The sequence below is a fragment of the Telmatherina bonti genome (genome assembly GCF_933228915.1).
Source record: "Telmatherina bonti genome assembly, chromosome: 21".
Classification (NCBI taxonomy): domain Eukaryota; kingdom Metazoa; phylum Chordata; class Actinopteri; order Atheriniformes; family Telmatherinidae; genus Telmatherina; species Telmatherina bonti.
The window spans coordinates 27262461-27279140 of NC_136630.1; the positions used below are offsets into that span (position 1 = coordinate 27262461).

The 16680-nt window shown below is 40.9% G+C and overlaps 1 protein-coding gene across 1 annotated transcript in view; it reads left to right on the forward strand.

Annotated features, from left to right (window-relative positions):
• Positions 1-16680, forward strand: part of dnah9 (dynein, axonemal, heavy chain 9) — a gene marked incomplete at both ends in the record, with an annotated part of 232712 nt that overhangs the window by 205398 nt on the left and 10634 nt on the right. The window contains 4 exons of the mRNA XM_079260636.1: positions 6701-6928; positions 9977-10168; positions 10266-10457; positions 15468-15638. Coding sequence (XP_079116762.1) covers positions 6701-6928; positions 9977-10168; positions 10266-10457; positions 15468-15638 — 783 coding nt within the window. The remainder of the gene's footprint in view (positions 1-6700; positions 6929-9976; positions 10169-10265; positions 10458-15467; positions 15639-16680) is intronic.

Below are 16680 nucleotides of genomic sequence, written 5' to 3' on the forward strand. Positions count from 1 at the left end.
GGGTGTTTGGTGCTAGCTAACCATATTGTTAGCATTGTTGTATACAGGTGTTACTTCAGATTAGTTCTCAGTGATCTGTAGCCATGTAAAGCACATTCATAGGTTTTTAAGTCTGAAGAACAGATATGTGTATATTCCAATGGGACATCTTTGTACTTTATACACAGATCACATGCACATACCTGCCATAGGAGGGCAGAAAACTAAGCGTTTAAGTGAAACCGTATGTGCTTGTTTTACAGAGGAAGTTAGAGCGATTTCAGACAGTTGTGTTTTTAACTAATGAATTGTTGAGGCGAAATGGGCATATGTTCTTACTGGTTTGTCACGAAGAAACACCAGTGAACAGCACAAATTCATGCAATCAGCCACACAACATGTGGTGGAAGTGACATATTCCAGATTTCTACCATTTTTTATTATCACACTCAACCTTTGTTTTTTTGGGTCGATCTGAACCAAAATTTGGAGGTATGCGGACACTGAAGGCCTTTGCATAACTACTCCCAATATTTTGTGTGTAGAGAATGGGAATGTTCACATCAGTGACAAACGTCAACCCAGTCATTTTGAAAGTTTTACTTTTTCTTTTATTCTTTCTTTGTATTTTTCTTAACACTCACATCTGACAATCGACCAATCAGAGAAGGCGAGTTGACACCATCACAAGTTGGTCACAAGCAATCCAATTATTATTTTCTTGCTGCTACTTCATTTAAACCTTGTATCACTGGTCGAGCATTCTATTGTCCTTTTTTTCTTTGCTTCTTCAAGCTAGCAGCGAGCTAGCTGCTGAATCAGATCCGCTAATTGTCCCACGGAAAATAAAGTCCATCCTGAAGCTGCCGTGGTCCAGCTTCAGATCCTGGATTAAACTCCCCAAGTTTTCCTCTCTTTCATTAGCACAATATCTTTGTCACTTAATGTGGAAAACACTTTTTTTTATTTCTATTTTGGTTTAGAATCTTTATCCTTTTTTACAATATCACATCGTACTTGCACAAAACCGTCCATTTATTCCTTTAAATTATTCTCAATTTTATATTGTTTATTCGCATCGGTCCCGTGCAAATGCCTTAAGATGACACTTTAAAGTTCACAAAACATTGTTTTTCTCACTGGAAACAAAAGCTTACCCAAACAAAAAGTGACAAGTCATAGGAAAATGTGTTTACTCAAGAGGTAATAAATGTGGTGAAAACAAAGCGAATACACATTAAAAACACAAAGCACTTTTTCTAAATGCATGCAGGGTCTACTCAGGTCAAGAAGTTTTAAATCTGAAGGAGTTTTAGGTGGCATTTTATTATCAGTGTGTGTTGGGAGTTAGGTGTTTTTCATTGCTTTGCCTCCTTCTTAGATGTTTGCTTTCTTCCAAGTTTTGTCTGCGTGGAAAATGAATTTAATTTTCTGCAGAATTTTCCTAACTGAAAGGGCCAAGGCATTATACAGTACAATATCTACAGCCGCTGTGTCTGTTCTGCTCTTATCAGGAGAGCAAGGCTGGCTTTTGCATTTTAAGTGGAAACCTTGGTGGAATTCTAATAGGAAGTATCGACAGATAGGAACTGCAGACCGGGCGCTGTGGGACACCCTTTTCTTTTAATTCACACAGCGGGTAAAATGGAAAAAAAGAGAGGTTTGAGACATCACCAGTCTCTTCTCCAGAGTCAGGATAGCACAGACAAGCAGTTGTTTTAATTACTTTTGCATAAGAATCCCAATCGATAGGCTTAAAAAGGCCTCGTCCCCCTAGCAACAAACCTCCCACTCACTTTCTCATTGACTATCTGTTTGTCTGCCTGCTGAGATCCACCCCCATGGCACTGCACAGAGAGGGGGAGGAGAGCTGAGGGGGGTTTTCATGTTCTCATCTCATTTTAACCAACAATATCTGCTCTGTCCTCTCCTTTTCACCCCTCTTCTCACCTCCTTATTCTGCCTAACTTCATACCTTGACCTTTTAATTTTCTCCACTGTATCCTCTGGCTTATCAATTCTCCGTCCTCCAACCTTTCCCGATAACCTGTTATCTCTCCTTCTCTTCCTCAGCCTTCTCGTCTCAGCTATCCTCCCACCTACTCCACTCTCATTCAGCTAACTTTATGGTTTGTCTGTCAAGATATTTAGCTGCAACTGACGTGTTGGTTTAACTAAGTAGTTAAAGTAAGTAAAGGTTTTTTTTGTGCTTCACAGTTAAACACAAAACAACTCAGACAACATAACAAGAAATAACACAAAGTAAAAGCAAGTTTAAAAAGATGAATTTTTAGCTGTTTTTTAAAGGAGATCACTGACTCCACCAATCTCAGGCTGAGAGGAAGGGAATTCCACAGGGAAGGAACCACTGATGCAACGGCTCTGTCACCTTTAGTTTTCAGTCGTGTTTTAACAACCAGCAGACTCTGATCAGCAGATCTCAGACCTACTGGGAACGTATGGCTGTGAATGTTTCTGATATAACCAAATGCTTGGTTATGTAGGACTCTACAAGTTAAAACCAAAATTTGAAACGCACACTGTGATAGATGAGTAGCGAGTGCAGCTGGATCAGGAGCAGGGTCAGTCCTACTCCACCTACTCCACTCTCCCCTTGTCTGACAGTCCATATTTACCCTGCTGCTGCCAGAGCCAGCTCCATCAATGGAGGGCCAGGTCAATGGCAGGTTCCCCCTTTCCAGACGGGGTAATAATACTTCAGAACTGCATCTTCTGCTCAGATAGGGCTGTGAGACAGATGCAGAAACTTTGAAGCAGCCCACTGGAAAAGAGAAGAGGGGAGACGGAGAGGCAATCAATCGAGCAGATTGGAGTTGAATATCCCTTATTGGCCAGGCATTCAGAATGGGATGGTCTAAACTCGCCATCCACTTTGCACATTCGCAGCGAAAGGCAGCCTATTTGAAGTGCAGATTGGAGAGACCATTTGACAGAAGTGCTCCATGCTGATGTCCAGCCCTCACACCACTTTAAAAGAACAGACGGCTTTGATAGTTTGTGAAACGTAAAGAAAAGAAAGACAAGTATCATGTTATTCAACACTGCAGAGATGTGGAAGCATCTGAAGGTCCAATCACCATGTTTGGTTAAAAAAATTATGCAAGTAAATAACAAAATCTGCAAAACTGAGGTTGGTTTCACTGCAGTCTCCAGCAAGGCTACCTTCACACCGCAGGTCTTATTGTTTCCTTCCATTGTTTTAATGAAGTTTATTTTGTTTGTTTGTCATTTCAATGTGTCTTTCATCACACTTCAGTATGAACGGTGCCACACTGTGTAGCATGTGTGTATCAGTTGTGGAGTTGTTGTGCAGTCAGAGCAGAGAAAAAGTCTACATTCAAGCTTACTGCGTCCCACTTCCTCCAGTGGAGATTCGCTTCAGTGACACAAAAGTTGGAAGAAATGCAACACAAATGTTCAGACTGAAGTTGCTTCAAGACGGATGGGATGTGTATATGTACTACTACATATAAAAGTTACCTGGGTCAGATTTCTGCTCTTCAGATGGTCATTTAAAAATTCAATATGAGTCACATATGGGCAACAAATCTGAATTGAGCTGCAGTGTGAATAGAGTTATTATAACACTAAACAATGTGCTTGCACTGCAGCTTGATGCCAATTCTTTGTAATTGAGCCCGTTGTCATAGATTCAGCCAGAATTTCTAGGTGCAGCTGAGGTGTTAAAAGGATCTGGTTTGGTGGGCTCAGGATTGGGTTTCTGATCAGACTGGGTTTCAGAATCTGCACCCCTAAATCCAAGATCATGCTACTCAGCTGAAAAATGGTGGATTTTCCTCTTCGGGTTGAGAATGATGTCCTTCCCCAAGTGGAGGAATTCAAGTATCTCAGGATCTTGTTTACAAGCGAGGGAAGGATGAAGCAGGAAATCGACAGGTGGATCAGTGTGACATTGACTATTATGGTAAAGAAAGAGCAAAGCAAAGCAAAGATACACAGGTTTCTTAAGAGCTGAATTGAAACGTGATAGGTAGTGCTCACCTTTGCAGTCCCGGCAGCATCATGCATGTTGTCACTACGAGAAAATATAAAAATGGGCAAAGAGGTGGAGCTGAAAGGGGGGCTGTGAGCATGGGGGTGGATGATTGACACCTATCAAACTCAGAGCTGCCTGTGGCTAACAGCTAACTGAACTAGCTCTTTGCTAACCAGCTAATGGAGGTAGGCAGGCAAAAGCTAAGTTACACTGTTGACCAGCTGAAAACTGCAGCTGTGCTACATTCTGCCTTCTTACAAACAGATATTGGACACCCCCTAATTATGCAGACTTTCAAGAACACAAACAGATGAGTTATAAAGCAATTCACCCTTCCCACAGCCGTCATGAAGGTAAACCTGACCTATTAAACCTAAAATGTTTTTGTACCAGTCTGTAAACATGTTTATTTCTGGTTTGGCCTTTTTAACATGGAATTCTGTGGCGACTGACTCCTTTTTAGAGCCCCCAGTGGAGAAAGGGTGAACTGCAGTTTTTGGTACTTCCCGCACATTGGTACATTTGGCTTTTTGGTACATTGGCTTATCTTCACATTGGAGGTGGTCGAATGGTGATAACGCAATACTCTAGATTTAGCGGTCTAACTATGTTCCTCACCTTTTGCCACCAGCCGTGGGTAGTGACTGTAAGAAAGAGACTGCAAGTCCAAGTAGCTGAAATGAGTTTTCTCTGCATGGTGGCTGAGCTCTCCCTTACAGACTGGATAAGAAACACAGTCATCCTGGAGGGGCTAAGAGTACATTCCCTGCTCCGCCACATCCAGAGAATCCTGATGAGGTGGCCCGGGCATCTAGTCATGATGTCTCCCTGGCGCCTCCCTAGTGAGGTGGTCACAGCACCCAGGGATCCAGACTCAGGACGCTCTGGAGGGATTACATCTGTTAGCTAGTCTGAAGAACGGTTTGGGACGCCCGAGACAAGCTGGCGAATGTTTCTGGGCTTCCCTGCTTGGGCAGATGACCCTGATGACCCTGGATAAGTAGCAAGCAAATGGATGAATACTGAATGATAAAATTGCTTATGTTTAAATGATGTAAAAAAACAAAAAAAAAAAATCAACCTTCACACTTACAACACTCTGGTGTATCCTGTATATTACTCTTCCTTGTCATTAAACTCAGTGTCAGCTTCATGTTTTGCTGTCAGTGGCATCATCATGTCGGCGACGCTGTTTGTTAGGTTCCCATGTCACTCTTGAGTCTGTCAGCTTCTTTGCTGCAGAGCTGCCTCCTCGCTGCTGCAGCTCAGCTGTGCAGCTGTCCTCACCACCGTTCCCTGACCTCTTTGTTTACTTATTTGTGAAAGAGAAACACTGCGTGATGCACCTGCTCATGTTTATATCTGTTGAAGCGTGAGACGTCAAATGCGTCATCGTAGTTTCCCCTCAGGTTCTTTTTGATAGCAGTTCATCAAAGACCTTGCCGGCGGTGCCTTCTAATGGGTTTTAGATTCAACTTTTGTATTATTATGTAAATGGATGACTCTTTGATGTAATATCAGCGCAGTCATCGCAGAGGCTGGGAGGCCCTTATCAAGCAGACGTCGAAGGAGGGAAAAAATGTCACACCTGAAAGTTAATTAAAAAGCCATTTTAAAAAAAAAGCAGCAGCTTCTTTGTGTTGTTTGTCTGTTGGGCTACTGGTCTGCCTCGATTTCCCCGTTCCTTCCCATTTTCTCTCCGTGGAGCCGGAGGATGAATGCTTTCATTACAGTGACGAGTTCTGAGGCAGCCTGTCCCGTCTTCTGTTGGCTCTCTAAACTAACTAAACTATTTACATGCCAAAGGGAAGGGTTGCACTCCGGCTTGATGAAAAAGAGCTTAAATTTAGACTTTTTAATTTGTATACCATTCATTACTCTCTTAGGCATGAAGTGGAAAACTAACTTATCTTCTTCTCAGCTCCCAGCTCGTCCTGAACTCCTCAATCACAGAATGAACTTTTCTCTTTCTTTATTCTGTTACTCCAAAATTGACGTCCCACTCCCTCTTGTGTCCTCTCGTTTGTGAAGACTTCTAGCTTCAGCCATCACAAGGAAGATTAAATATTGAGAGCAAAGGGAAATGAGAAAGTAAAGCGGCTTATGAATTAATGACTGGAGTTATTAGTGCTGTAATTAGATTTAGGGAATGGGCAGCGCTGCATGGTTGAGATGTGGGGGGGCTTGGCTGACTTCTTATCATTCATAGGATACCCTGTACGCGTCAGGACAGTTGAGATGGAAAATTGAGCTCATCCATGCTTGTGTGATAGTACAAGTCAGCTCTGCTGGCCATGCACCACACAGAGAGATGAATATGCAGAAAAGTAAGGCTGAAGTTACACCAGCGAACAGTAGCTGCATGTCGTCAACCTGGAAATGGCTTTCCAGTGCTGTGTACCAATTAATTTAGTGCCACATCAAAGTCACAGTGAAGAGCGGGGCAACATTTTAATTCCTCCTTTTTGCTGGTTGTCAATACAAAAATTAATCATAGTGGCAATTCCAGCATCAAGCACTTTATTAGGGCTAATATGTGTCATCCATTAAAACCCAGACTTTCAGAGATATCCAGGAAAAATGGACAAATAACTCTTGTTGTAGATTAAGAGGACAACCAGCCTATTTACTCCACATAACAAGGCAGTTTTTCATATTAACATCATTTTTCCTGGTATTGTTTCATTATTCTTCCTCTGTAAGAACATCCACCTGGTGGCTCGTTGGCTGGGAACGCTGGAGAAACTTCTAGAGCAGCATGGAGAAGGAAGCCATGAGAGCTTCAGGGTGTTTGTCAGCGCCGAGCCCTCCTCCACTCGCGAGGGCCACATCATCCCACAGGGCATCCTGGAGAACTCCATCAAGATCACCAACGAACCACCCACCGGCATGCACGCCAACCTGCACAAAGCCCTGGACAACTTCAACCAGGTACACTATACTGCCAAAAGTATTCACTCACCCATTCAAATTCTATTCTACAGTCATTTAGCAGACTGTAACTTCCATGCACACCCATACCACGATAGGCACCTTAGGGTTCAGTGTCTTGCCCAAGGACACTTTGGCACATAGTCAGGGGAAGCCTGGAAGCAAACCCCCAACTTTCCAGTTACAAGCTGACTGCTCTTCCTCCTGAGCTACAGCCGTCCAAATAATTCAACTCAGGTCTTTTAGTCACTTTCAAGGCTGCAGTTTTATAAAATCAAGCACCTTGACCTACTGTCTGCCTCTGCAAACATTTATAAAAGTCACTCTCAGGACCTTAGTGAATTCCACCGGTGGTTCTGTGATAGGATGCTACCTCTGCAACAAGCCCAGTTGTGAAATTTCCTCCACAATCAACTGTCAGCGGTTTTATAACAAAACTGAAGCAACTGAGAACAGCAACAGCTCAGCATGTGGTCATTGTGTAAAGTAAAAGAGCGGCTGCATAGTGCACTGGGCTTTCCCACTTTCAGTCGCCAAAGACCTCCAAACTTCATGTGGTCTTCAGATTAGCTTCACAGCAGTGCCTTGACAGCTTGGTAATTGGTTTTCCATGGTGAACTGCTGCATCTTTGTCAAATATCACTATTGCAAAGCGTTGAACGTAGCCACTGGACTCAAGAGCAGAGGAAACAAGTCCTCTGGAGGGCCAAATCACGCTTCTCCATCTGGGAATCATCAGACGAGTCTGGGTTTGGCGACTGCCAGGACAACAGTACCCGTTTAAATGCACTGTATTAAGTGTAAAGTTTGATGGAGGGGCGATGATGGTGTGGGTTCAGCTCAATTCAAATTTTATTTATATAGCACATTCAACACAACCTCTGTTGACCAAATTGCTGAACAAAATTAAAATCAAATTAAAAGTACGCATACCAATGACATCAATAAAATGATCTTTGGTTTAAAATACCGAGGTAACAGGTAAAACACAGTAAAACAGGAATAAACAACAATAAAACACATGTGAGAGAAAAAATGAAGTCAGCAAACATTTAATTTAAAAATAAAAATGGGTTGTTTTTCAGGAGCTGAGCTTGGCTCCTTCCAGTGAAAGAAACTCTGAATGCTTCAGTATACAAAGAGATTTTGGAGAATTCCCTGTTCCTAGCATTATGGGAACAGTTTGGGGATGATTCCTTCCTGTTCCAACATGACTGCACACCAGGACACAAAGCAAGCTCCATAAAGACATGATGATCCAGCTTGGTGTGGAAGAACTGGACCACCTGCACAGGGTCTTGACCTGAACAGGGCAGAACAGTTTAGGGGAATTAGTGGAGAATGCGAGCCAGGTCTTCCTGTTCAACATCAGCGTCTGACCTCAAAAATGTGCTTCTGGAATAATGGTCAGAAATTCCCGTAAACACACTCCTAAACCTGATGGAAAGTTTTCCCAGAAAACTTAAAGCTGTTATTACTTCAAAGGGACCGACATCATATTAGACCCTGTGGATTAAGAATGGGATGTCACTTAAATTCACTTGCATCATAACATAAAACATGCATAAAAACAGATGAGCCAATACTTTTAGCATAATAATGTACAGTGTAAATTTTCTTTTAACACTTCTGATATTATTAGGCAGTTGGTTTATAATGTTATGTGATCCATACCTTCCATATGGCCCATTTTTCACACACACTTTTGCTGTAGATTTCATGTTCTGACCATTGCCAACCATAATCACAACTTCTGCTCTTTCCTGAAAGTGTGTGTTTACATTCTGCTACATAATGTGAGGTTAGTTCGCTACTTATTGTGTGTGTTATCAGAGAACAGCCAGACAATATCATGCGCCCAGACCATTTCCGTAGCTAAAATGGGTCAGTGTGCTACGGTGGCCTCCCTTAGCGTTTCTTTGCTTTATTATTTCTTGGTCTCCATCTAAGCCGTCCCCTTCCCTCAGTGTTTTTCTGCCAATGCATCTTTCTCTGCATCATTACTTGAGTGCTCAGCTTCTTCCCAATCCATTTCCCAATCCTTAGTTTGCCGATGTCTATCTGAGTGATAAGTGCAGTGCGTTACGAGCCCTGCCTTATGCAGAGCCACGAGGAGGTCCTCAGAGGTTAGGATGGAAGAATATTCTAGTTGTGTGTACTCTCTGAGTTAATCATTGCTCGGCTAACTGTGTCTAATAGCCCGGTGGTGCAAAAACAGCCAAAGCTAAGCCAGGTTCTTTGTTTGTGGTCTTTCCAACAGCAGATATTTTCCCTCCCCAAACGTGCCGTATCATGGAGTCATGGTGCAACTTTACTGACTCTGTTCTTCTGAATGCTCTTGTTATGGATTAGCAATGAGCAGCTCATCCTACAAGGCATAATTTCAGGTTAATCAGACACTCATACTGACAGTTCGTTGACACGGAGATGTTTGTTTGTGCACGTGCTGCTGGATTTGATGCATTTGTATTTTTATGCATCTTTCCATCTACGCTCGCAATGCGTGTTGTTTCTCTCCAGTCCACAGGTCATGGATAGGGGGGCTATGCATCTCTTTCAGCTGTGTTGAGCAGCGGAGTACTGTGCAGAATATTAATGACGTCTCAGACGGGGGGGCGGGGGGGACGGTATGGCAGTCAGCCTGCACTCCACTCGCGCACTCTGCATGTGCATCATAGCAGTCAGCTCCTCGGGGCACTGCAGCAGGGCCTTCACCGTGACACTCTCCACAGCACATGCTGGAATGAAAAGAATCTAGCCTTCCTGTTTCCATAGGGGTTATTGGGATGCTTATTATAATGCCATTTACGTCCATCTTTTTTATTTGCCTGTCTAGAATAATGAGCCCTGGAGACAGCTGGAGGCTGAAAGTGCCTGACAAGTTGCGACAATTAGAAAATAATCTTATCGTTGGGTTTTATTGCCGTCTAGTCACCTTATTGTGTGTCTGTTAATGTGCTGACTCTGAGGATTTGACTAAATAAAACTGATCATAGGGCTGCCACAAGTTTAAAGGTGTGAGAAAATGTTTGTCTCTTTGTTTTGCAGGACTCGCTGGAGACGTGTGCACGGGAGAACGAGTTTAAGAGCATTTGGTTTGCCCTCTGTTACTTCCATGCTGTGGTTGCGGAGAGGAGGAAATTTGGTCCTCAGGGTTGGAACAGATCGTATCCCTTTAACATCGGGGACCTGACCATATCCGTCAGTGTCCTCTACAACTACCTGGAGGCCAACCTGAAGGTCACATGTGTTCCTTCTGTACAGCTCACAGTTTGGAATCCTAATCTTAAAGTTGAGCCCAGGTGAACACAATACTTTGCCATAATGTCCTTTTCAGGTACCATATGATGATCTGCGTTACCTGTTTGGTGAGATCATGTACGGGGGTCACATCACCGACGACTGGGACCGCCGGCTGTGTCGGACCTACCTGGAGGAGTTTGTCAGACCAGAGATGATGGAGGGGGAGCTGTATCTTGCACCTGGCTTTCCCTTGCCGGGAAACTTAGATTACAACAGTTACCACCAGGTAAAGCCAACTCAACTCAACTCAACTCATCTCATCTCATCTCATCTCAACTTCTCTCATCTCATCTCAACTTCTCTCATCTCATCTCATCTCATCTCATCTCAACTTCTCTCAACTCATCTCATCTCATCTCATCTCATCTTCTCTCAACTCATCTCATCTCAACTTCTCTCAACTCATCTCATCTCATCTCATCTCAACTTCTCTCATCTCATCTCAACTTCTCTCAACTCATCTCATCTCATCTCAGCTTCTCTCAACTCATCTCATCTCATGTCATCTCATCTCATCTCAACTTCTCTCAACTCAACTCATCTCATGTCATCTCATCTCATCTCATCTCAACTTCTCTCATCTCATCTCATCTCAACTTCTCTCAACTCATCTCATCTCATCTCAACTTCTCTCATCTCATCTCATCTCATCTCAACTTCTCTCAACTCATCTCATCTCATCTCATCTCAACTTCTCTCATCTCATCTCATCTCAACTTCTCTCATCTCATCTCATCTCATCTCATCTCATCTCAACTTCTCTCAACTCATCTCATCTCATCTCATCTCAGCTTCTCTCAACTCATCTCATCTCATGTCATCTCATCTCATCTCAACTTCTCTCAACTCAACTCATCTCATGTCATCTCATCTCATCTCATCTCAACTTCTCTCATCTCATCTCATCTCAACTTCTCTCAACTCATCTCATCTCATCTCATCTCATCTCAACTTCTCTCATCTCATCTCATCTCAACTTCTCTCATCTCATCTCATCTCATCTCAACTTCTCTCAACTCATCTCATCTCATCTCATCTCAGCTTCTCTCAACTCATCTCATCTCATGTCATCTCATCTCATCTCAACTTCTCTCAACTCAACTCATCTCATGTCATCTCATCTCATCTCATCTCAACTTCTCTCATCTCATCTCATCTCAACTTCTCTCAACTCATCTCATCTCATCTCAACTTCTCTCATCTCATCTCATCTCAACTTCTCTCAACTCATCTCATCTCATCTCATCTCATCTCATCTCAACTTCTCTCATCTCATCTCATCTCATCTCAACTTCTCTCAACTCATCTCATCTCATCTCATCTCAACTTCTCTCATCTCATCTCATCTCAACTTCTCTCAACTCATCTCATCTCATCTCATCTCAACTTCTCTCAACTCATCTCATCTCATCTCAACTTCTCTCAACTCATCTCATCTAATCTCATCTCATCTCAACTTCTCTCATCTCATCTCATCTCATCTCAACTTCTCTCAACTCATCTCATCTCATCTCATCTCAACTTCTCTCAACTCATCTCATCTCATGTCATCTCATCTCATCTCATCTCATCTCATCTCAACTTCTCTCAACTCAACTCATCTCATGTCATGTCATCTCATCTCATCTCATCTCAACTTCTCTCATCTCATCTCATCTCATCTCAACTTCTCTCAACTCATCTCATCTCATCTCATCTCATCTCAACTTCTCTCATCCCATCTCATCTCATCTCATCTCAACTTCTCTCATCTCATCTCATCTCATCTCAACTTCTCTCATCTCATCTCATCTCATCTCAACTTCTCTCATCTCATCTCATCTCATCTCAACTTCTCTCATCTCATCTCATCTCATCTCAACTTCTCTCAACTCAACTCATCTCATCTCATCTCATCTCATCTCATCTCAACTTCTCTCATCTCATCTCATCTCAACTTCTCTCATCTCATCTCATCTCATCTCAACTTCTCTCAACTCATCTCATCTCATCTCATCTCATCTCATCTCAACTCAACTCATTCATTTTTATCTCTTTTAATTTGATTTAATCTCCTTTAATATATTCTCCTCTAATCTAATCTCAACTAAAATCACCTCAACTCATCTAATCTAATCCAATCTCATTTCATTTAATCTCATCGCAACTCAACTCAACTCAACTCAACTCAACTCATTTTATTTCTTCTAATCAAATCAAATCAAAGATACTTTATTTATCCCCGAGGGGATTTAATTTTATTTAATCTAATCTGATGTCATGTCATCTGATCTCATTTAATTAGGTTTAATCTCCTTTAATTTATTCTCATCTCATTTAATTTGGTTTAATCTACTTTAATTTATTCTCATCTCATCTCAACTAAAATCAACTCAACTCATTTAATTAATCTCATCTCATTTCATCTCATCTCATTTCATCTCATTTCATCTCATCTCATTTCATCTCATCTAATTTCATCTCATCTCATTTCATCACATCTCATTTCATCTCATCTCATTTCATCTCATCTAATTTCATCTCATCTCATTTCATCTCATCTCATCTCATTTCATCTCATCTCATTTCATCTCATCTCATTTCATCTCATCTCATTTCATCTCATCTCATTTCATCTAATTTCATCTCATCTCATTTCATCTCATCTCATTATGTCATCTCATCTCTTCCATCATATCATATACAATCTCACATATCTCATTTCTTATATATCTAATTTAGTCTCTCAGCTCATTTAATTTGCATGCTTTATAACATAAATTCATCTTGTCTGATATTTAATTGCATCTCTCATCTTTTACATCACCTCATCTCATTGAGCTCATCTCAACTCTCACTTTACATACTGTGCATCAAATGTCACATTTTTTCCTCATCTAATATATTTCATCTCACTCATCAAATCTCATATTGCTAATTTAATCTAATTTTATATGTTTAATTCCAGGTGGATGGATGGATGGATGGATGGATGGATGGATGGATGGATGGATGGATGGATGGATAGATAGATAGATAGATAGATAGATAGATAGATAGATAGATAGATAGATAGATAGATAGATAGATAGATAGATAGATAGATAGATAGCAGTAGAGTTTGAGTTGAGCACCTTAACAGGTCAGATTATTACAGTCTTGAAAAAAGGAAGTGAGAATGTGGTGAGTGCCATTCACTGGGCCTGGCACTAGCATTGGCTACCATCTTCTCCTTCTCCAGTGCAGACTGGTAATTAATCATTTCTATCCAATAAGCCACAGTCCATGGCAGCGTCTCTTCAGCCCACCATAACCTTGTTATCTTCTGTTTAGATGGTAAAGGTGGTTAAAATGTGACTTTTCTGGAAATAAATATCATTTCCTTCATCTGCTTACTTTGGTCACAAACTTTGAGTCTTGTATTTTCCCTTTATGTTGTTTTTCTGGCATGTTCTGTATTTCCTCCTGACAAGGAAGTCTTTCTGTACGTATCCCTTTTAAAACCATCCATTTTGTTTGTACTTGCTTCACATTTTGGACACCGCTGACTGGAACGAGCTAACATCTTTTCGACCTGCTCTGAGTTGAATTTCCACCTTGAAGGAGTTTTATAATCCTTCCATGGTTTCCAGTGACGGCTGACTTTGTGGGACCGCGTTTCCTGTCAGTCAACCAGGAGCAGCAGCTTGTAAAGTTCTGCAAAGACTCTCTTTGGGCTCATTTGCATATCTGGACTTGTGCAGGTTTTCAGTGACTAATTGCAATAAAGTCTTTTATCTTTGTAGGTTTTATGAGGCAGAAGTGTTCAGCTGTTAAATTAAATAGTTTTTCCCCAAGTGGTTTTATATTATTTCCATATAAAAGGGACACAATCAAATAATATAATAATAATAAATTTTATTTATATAGCACTTTTAACAGATGTACAATCACAAAGTGTCTCACAGAATAGTACAAATAAAGAACATGAAATGCCAGGAGAATAGATTTAAAAATAGAGAAAAACAGCTATAAGAATAAAAATCTCACCAATCATGTCCTTCAAAACTGCAAATGTCTCAGTAGGGTGAAAATGAGACTATGTCAGCAAAGAGAAACACTCCTACCTGGAATTAATGTGCTAGATGAGACCATCTCATATGATAAGTATGACCGATGCAGACATGGACATAATAAGGTCTGACTTTGCTTTCCGAGCTCTTCAGACGAGTCATGACAGCTCCTGTCATTTCCAGGTTCCCGTTTCACCTCAGTGCACCTCACCAAATCCGTTGTCTATTATCACTGAATGCAGATTGACTGGATCAGATCAGAAATAGGGTGGGTGTGCGTGTGCTGCTGCACGCTAGAATGTAATGCACGGTGAATATGGATGCGAACGGCCCCGATGGGATAAATAAAGTTGCATCTTATCTTATATTAATCATCAGTTCAGTTTTCTCTCTGCGTTCCCTCAGGGAGGGGTTGCAGAGACTATGACTTGTACTTAATTTCCCTTCAGTCTGTCACTCAGCGAGCACATACCTGGAGAGGAGTGGAGTTTTTACCGCTGGCTGTCACTACAAACCAATCCCAGGCTCGGTAATTGAGATTTGGCCAAGAAGCTATAAAGGCCTGCAGGTCCCTGGGGGTCTTTTAGGCCCTCGCTTCCCTTACAAACCATCTGGAGAGGCAAAGGGTGATATAAGCATAAAGAAGAACCCAGTGACTCAGCATTTTTCTGCTCTTTCAACATTATACAGGTGTACGCCATCAGTAAAAGTTATTCAGGAAGTCCTGAGGAGATCAAACAAGCTGACTACAAAGTCTTCCTCCTCTAAAGGCCAGAATGTTTTTAAAACTTTCATCAGGACATTATGATTAGATTTTTTTATTATTATCAAACAGAAGTTCTCAGCAAAAAGCAGCTTAAGAGCAAGGTGTTTGATTAAAGCCCAGCAGATGGAAAAGGCAACATTTGCTTCCTGCTTTTTATCGTCAGCAGCAGTCTGTCAATTAATCCAGACTGTTTGAGTCTCAACCAGAAATGACTCATCATTTATACACTTTCATTCTAGGTTTTTCTCAGTAGGACTTAAAGGTAGAGGGAAAAGTCTGTTCCTGTTCACAGGGATTAATTGGAGTTACTAATTAACATGTTTTTCCTGATTTCTCATCATTCTTGATAGTTTTTCTTGAACAAAAACTCCTTTTGAAATGATGAAGTTAAATTATATTAGTTCGACTTTTTACACAGCCGTCATGTCTTCTCCCTCAGTACATTGACGACACCCTGCCTGCAGAGTCCCCGTACCTGTACGGCCTCCACCCCAACGCTGAGATCGGCTTCCTCACGCAGACGTCGGAGAAGCTTTTCCGTACTGTGCTGGAGATGCAGCCCAGAGATGGAAGAGTCGGTGAGGGAGGCGGGACAACAAGAGAAGAGAAGGTAAAGGGCACGAGACCTCAAAACAAACATTGCCAAAGAAAATAAAGGCTTAGCATCACTTCAAACAGTTTGCAGGGGATGCAAAGAAAACTGAAAATGTCTTATTGTTCGACAATAAGTGTATGAAAGTCTTTTCATATATATATATATATATATATATATATATATATATATATATATATATATATACACAGTTGTACCAATAAGTATTCCTCTCCTTTCATTAAAGAAAAAGCTGAATTTACAACAGTCACTGAACAAACAGTAACTTTAGACATAAAACAGGAACAATAACTAAAAATTTGCAAAAATATCATTTAGTAATATAAGACAGTTTTTTCATTTAATTGAGTTGAAGAAAGCAAAAACAAATTTGTCCTGGACAAATTAGAGGAACATTCATTCAACAAAATATTAGTTTATGAGTGATGTAGTATGTAATAATTTATCTTATTTGTTTGCTTTTTAAAAACAATATTTCTATTGAACCAGAATTAGAAAATAATGTAATGATTTTCAGAAAATTTTTATTTATTATTACTTTAGTCAATTTCAGCTTATATATATTTATGTCTAAATAATATAGAGATCTATTTATGTTATATGCACCCCAGCAGATTAGATTGTTTGGGATTTCATAAGTTTTTTATTTCCTAGTTAAGATGGGAAACATTTATAAATGACAGTTTGGTTTTGGTTTTATTTGTTTTAACATTTGAACACTTTCTATCGACTGTAACTTTTATCAAACCAATATGTTTAAGTAAAGAATGTTATGTTAAAAAAAAAAAGTATGGTGACAAACGTTGACTCATCCACAGATCAACACCACTCAGGCTGACAGTGAGCGGAAAACTAAAGACGCAGAAACATTTATTTTTACTGCTTTAGGTTCACGCTGCAGTTACCATGGTTTCAGATAGAACAGGACCAGCTGAGGGCAAGATGGCCACCGTCCAGAGTCCCCATCTGAGGGGACTATAAATGAATAAAGCCCCCCTGACTGATGCACATATGAACTGAAAGAATGCAAAACTCTTAG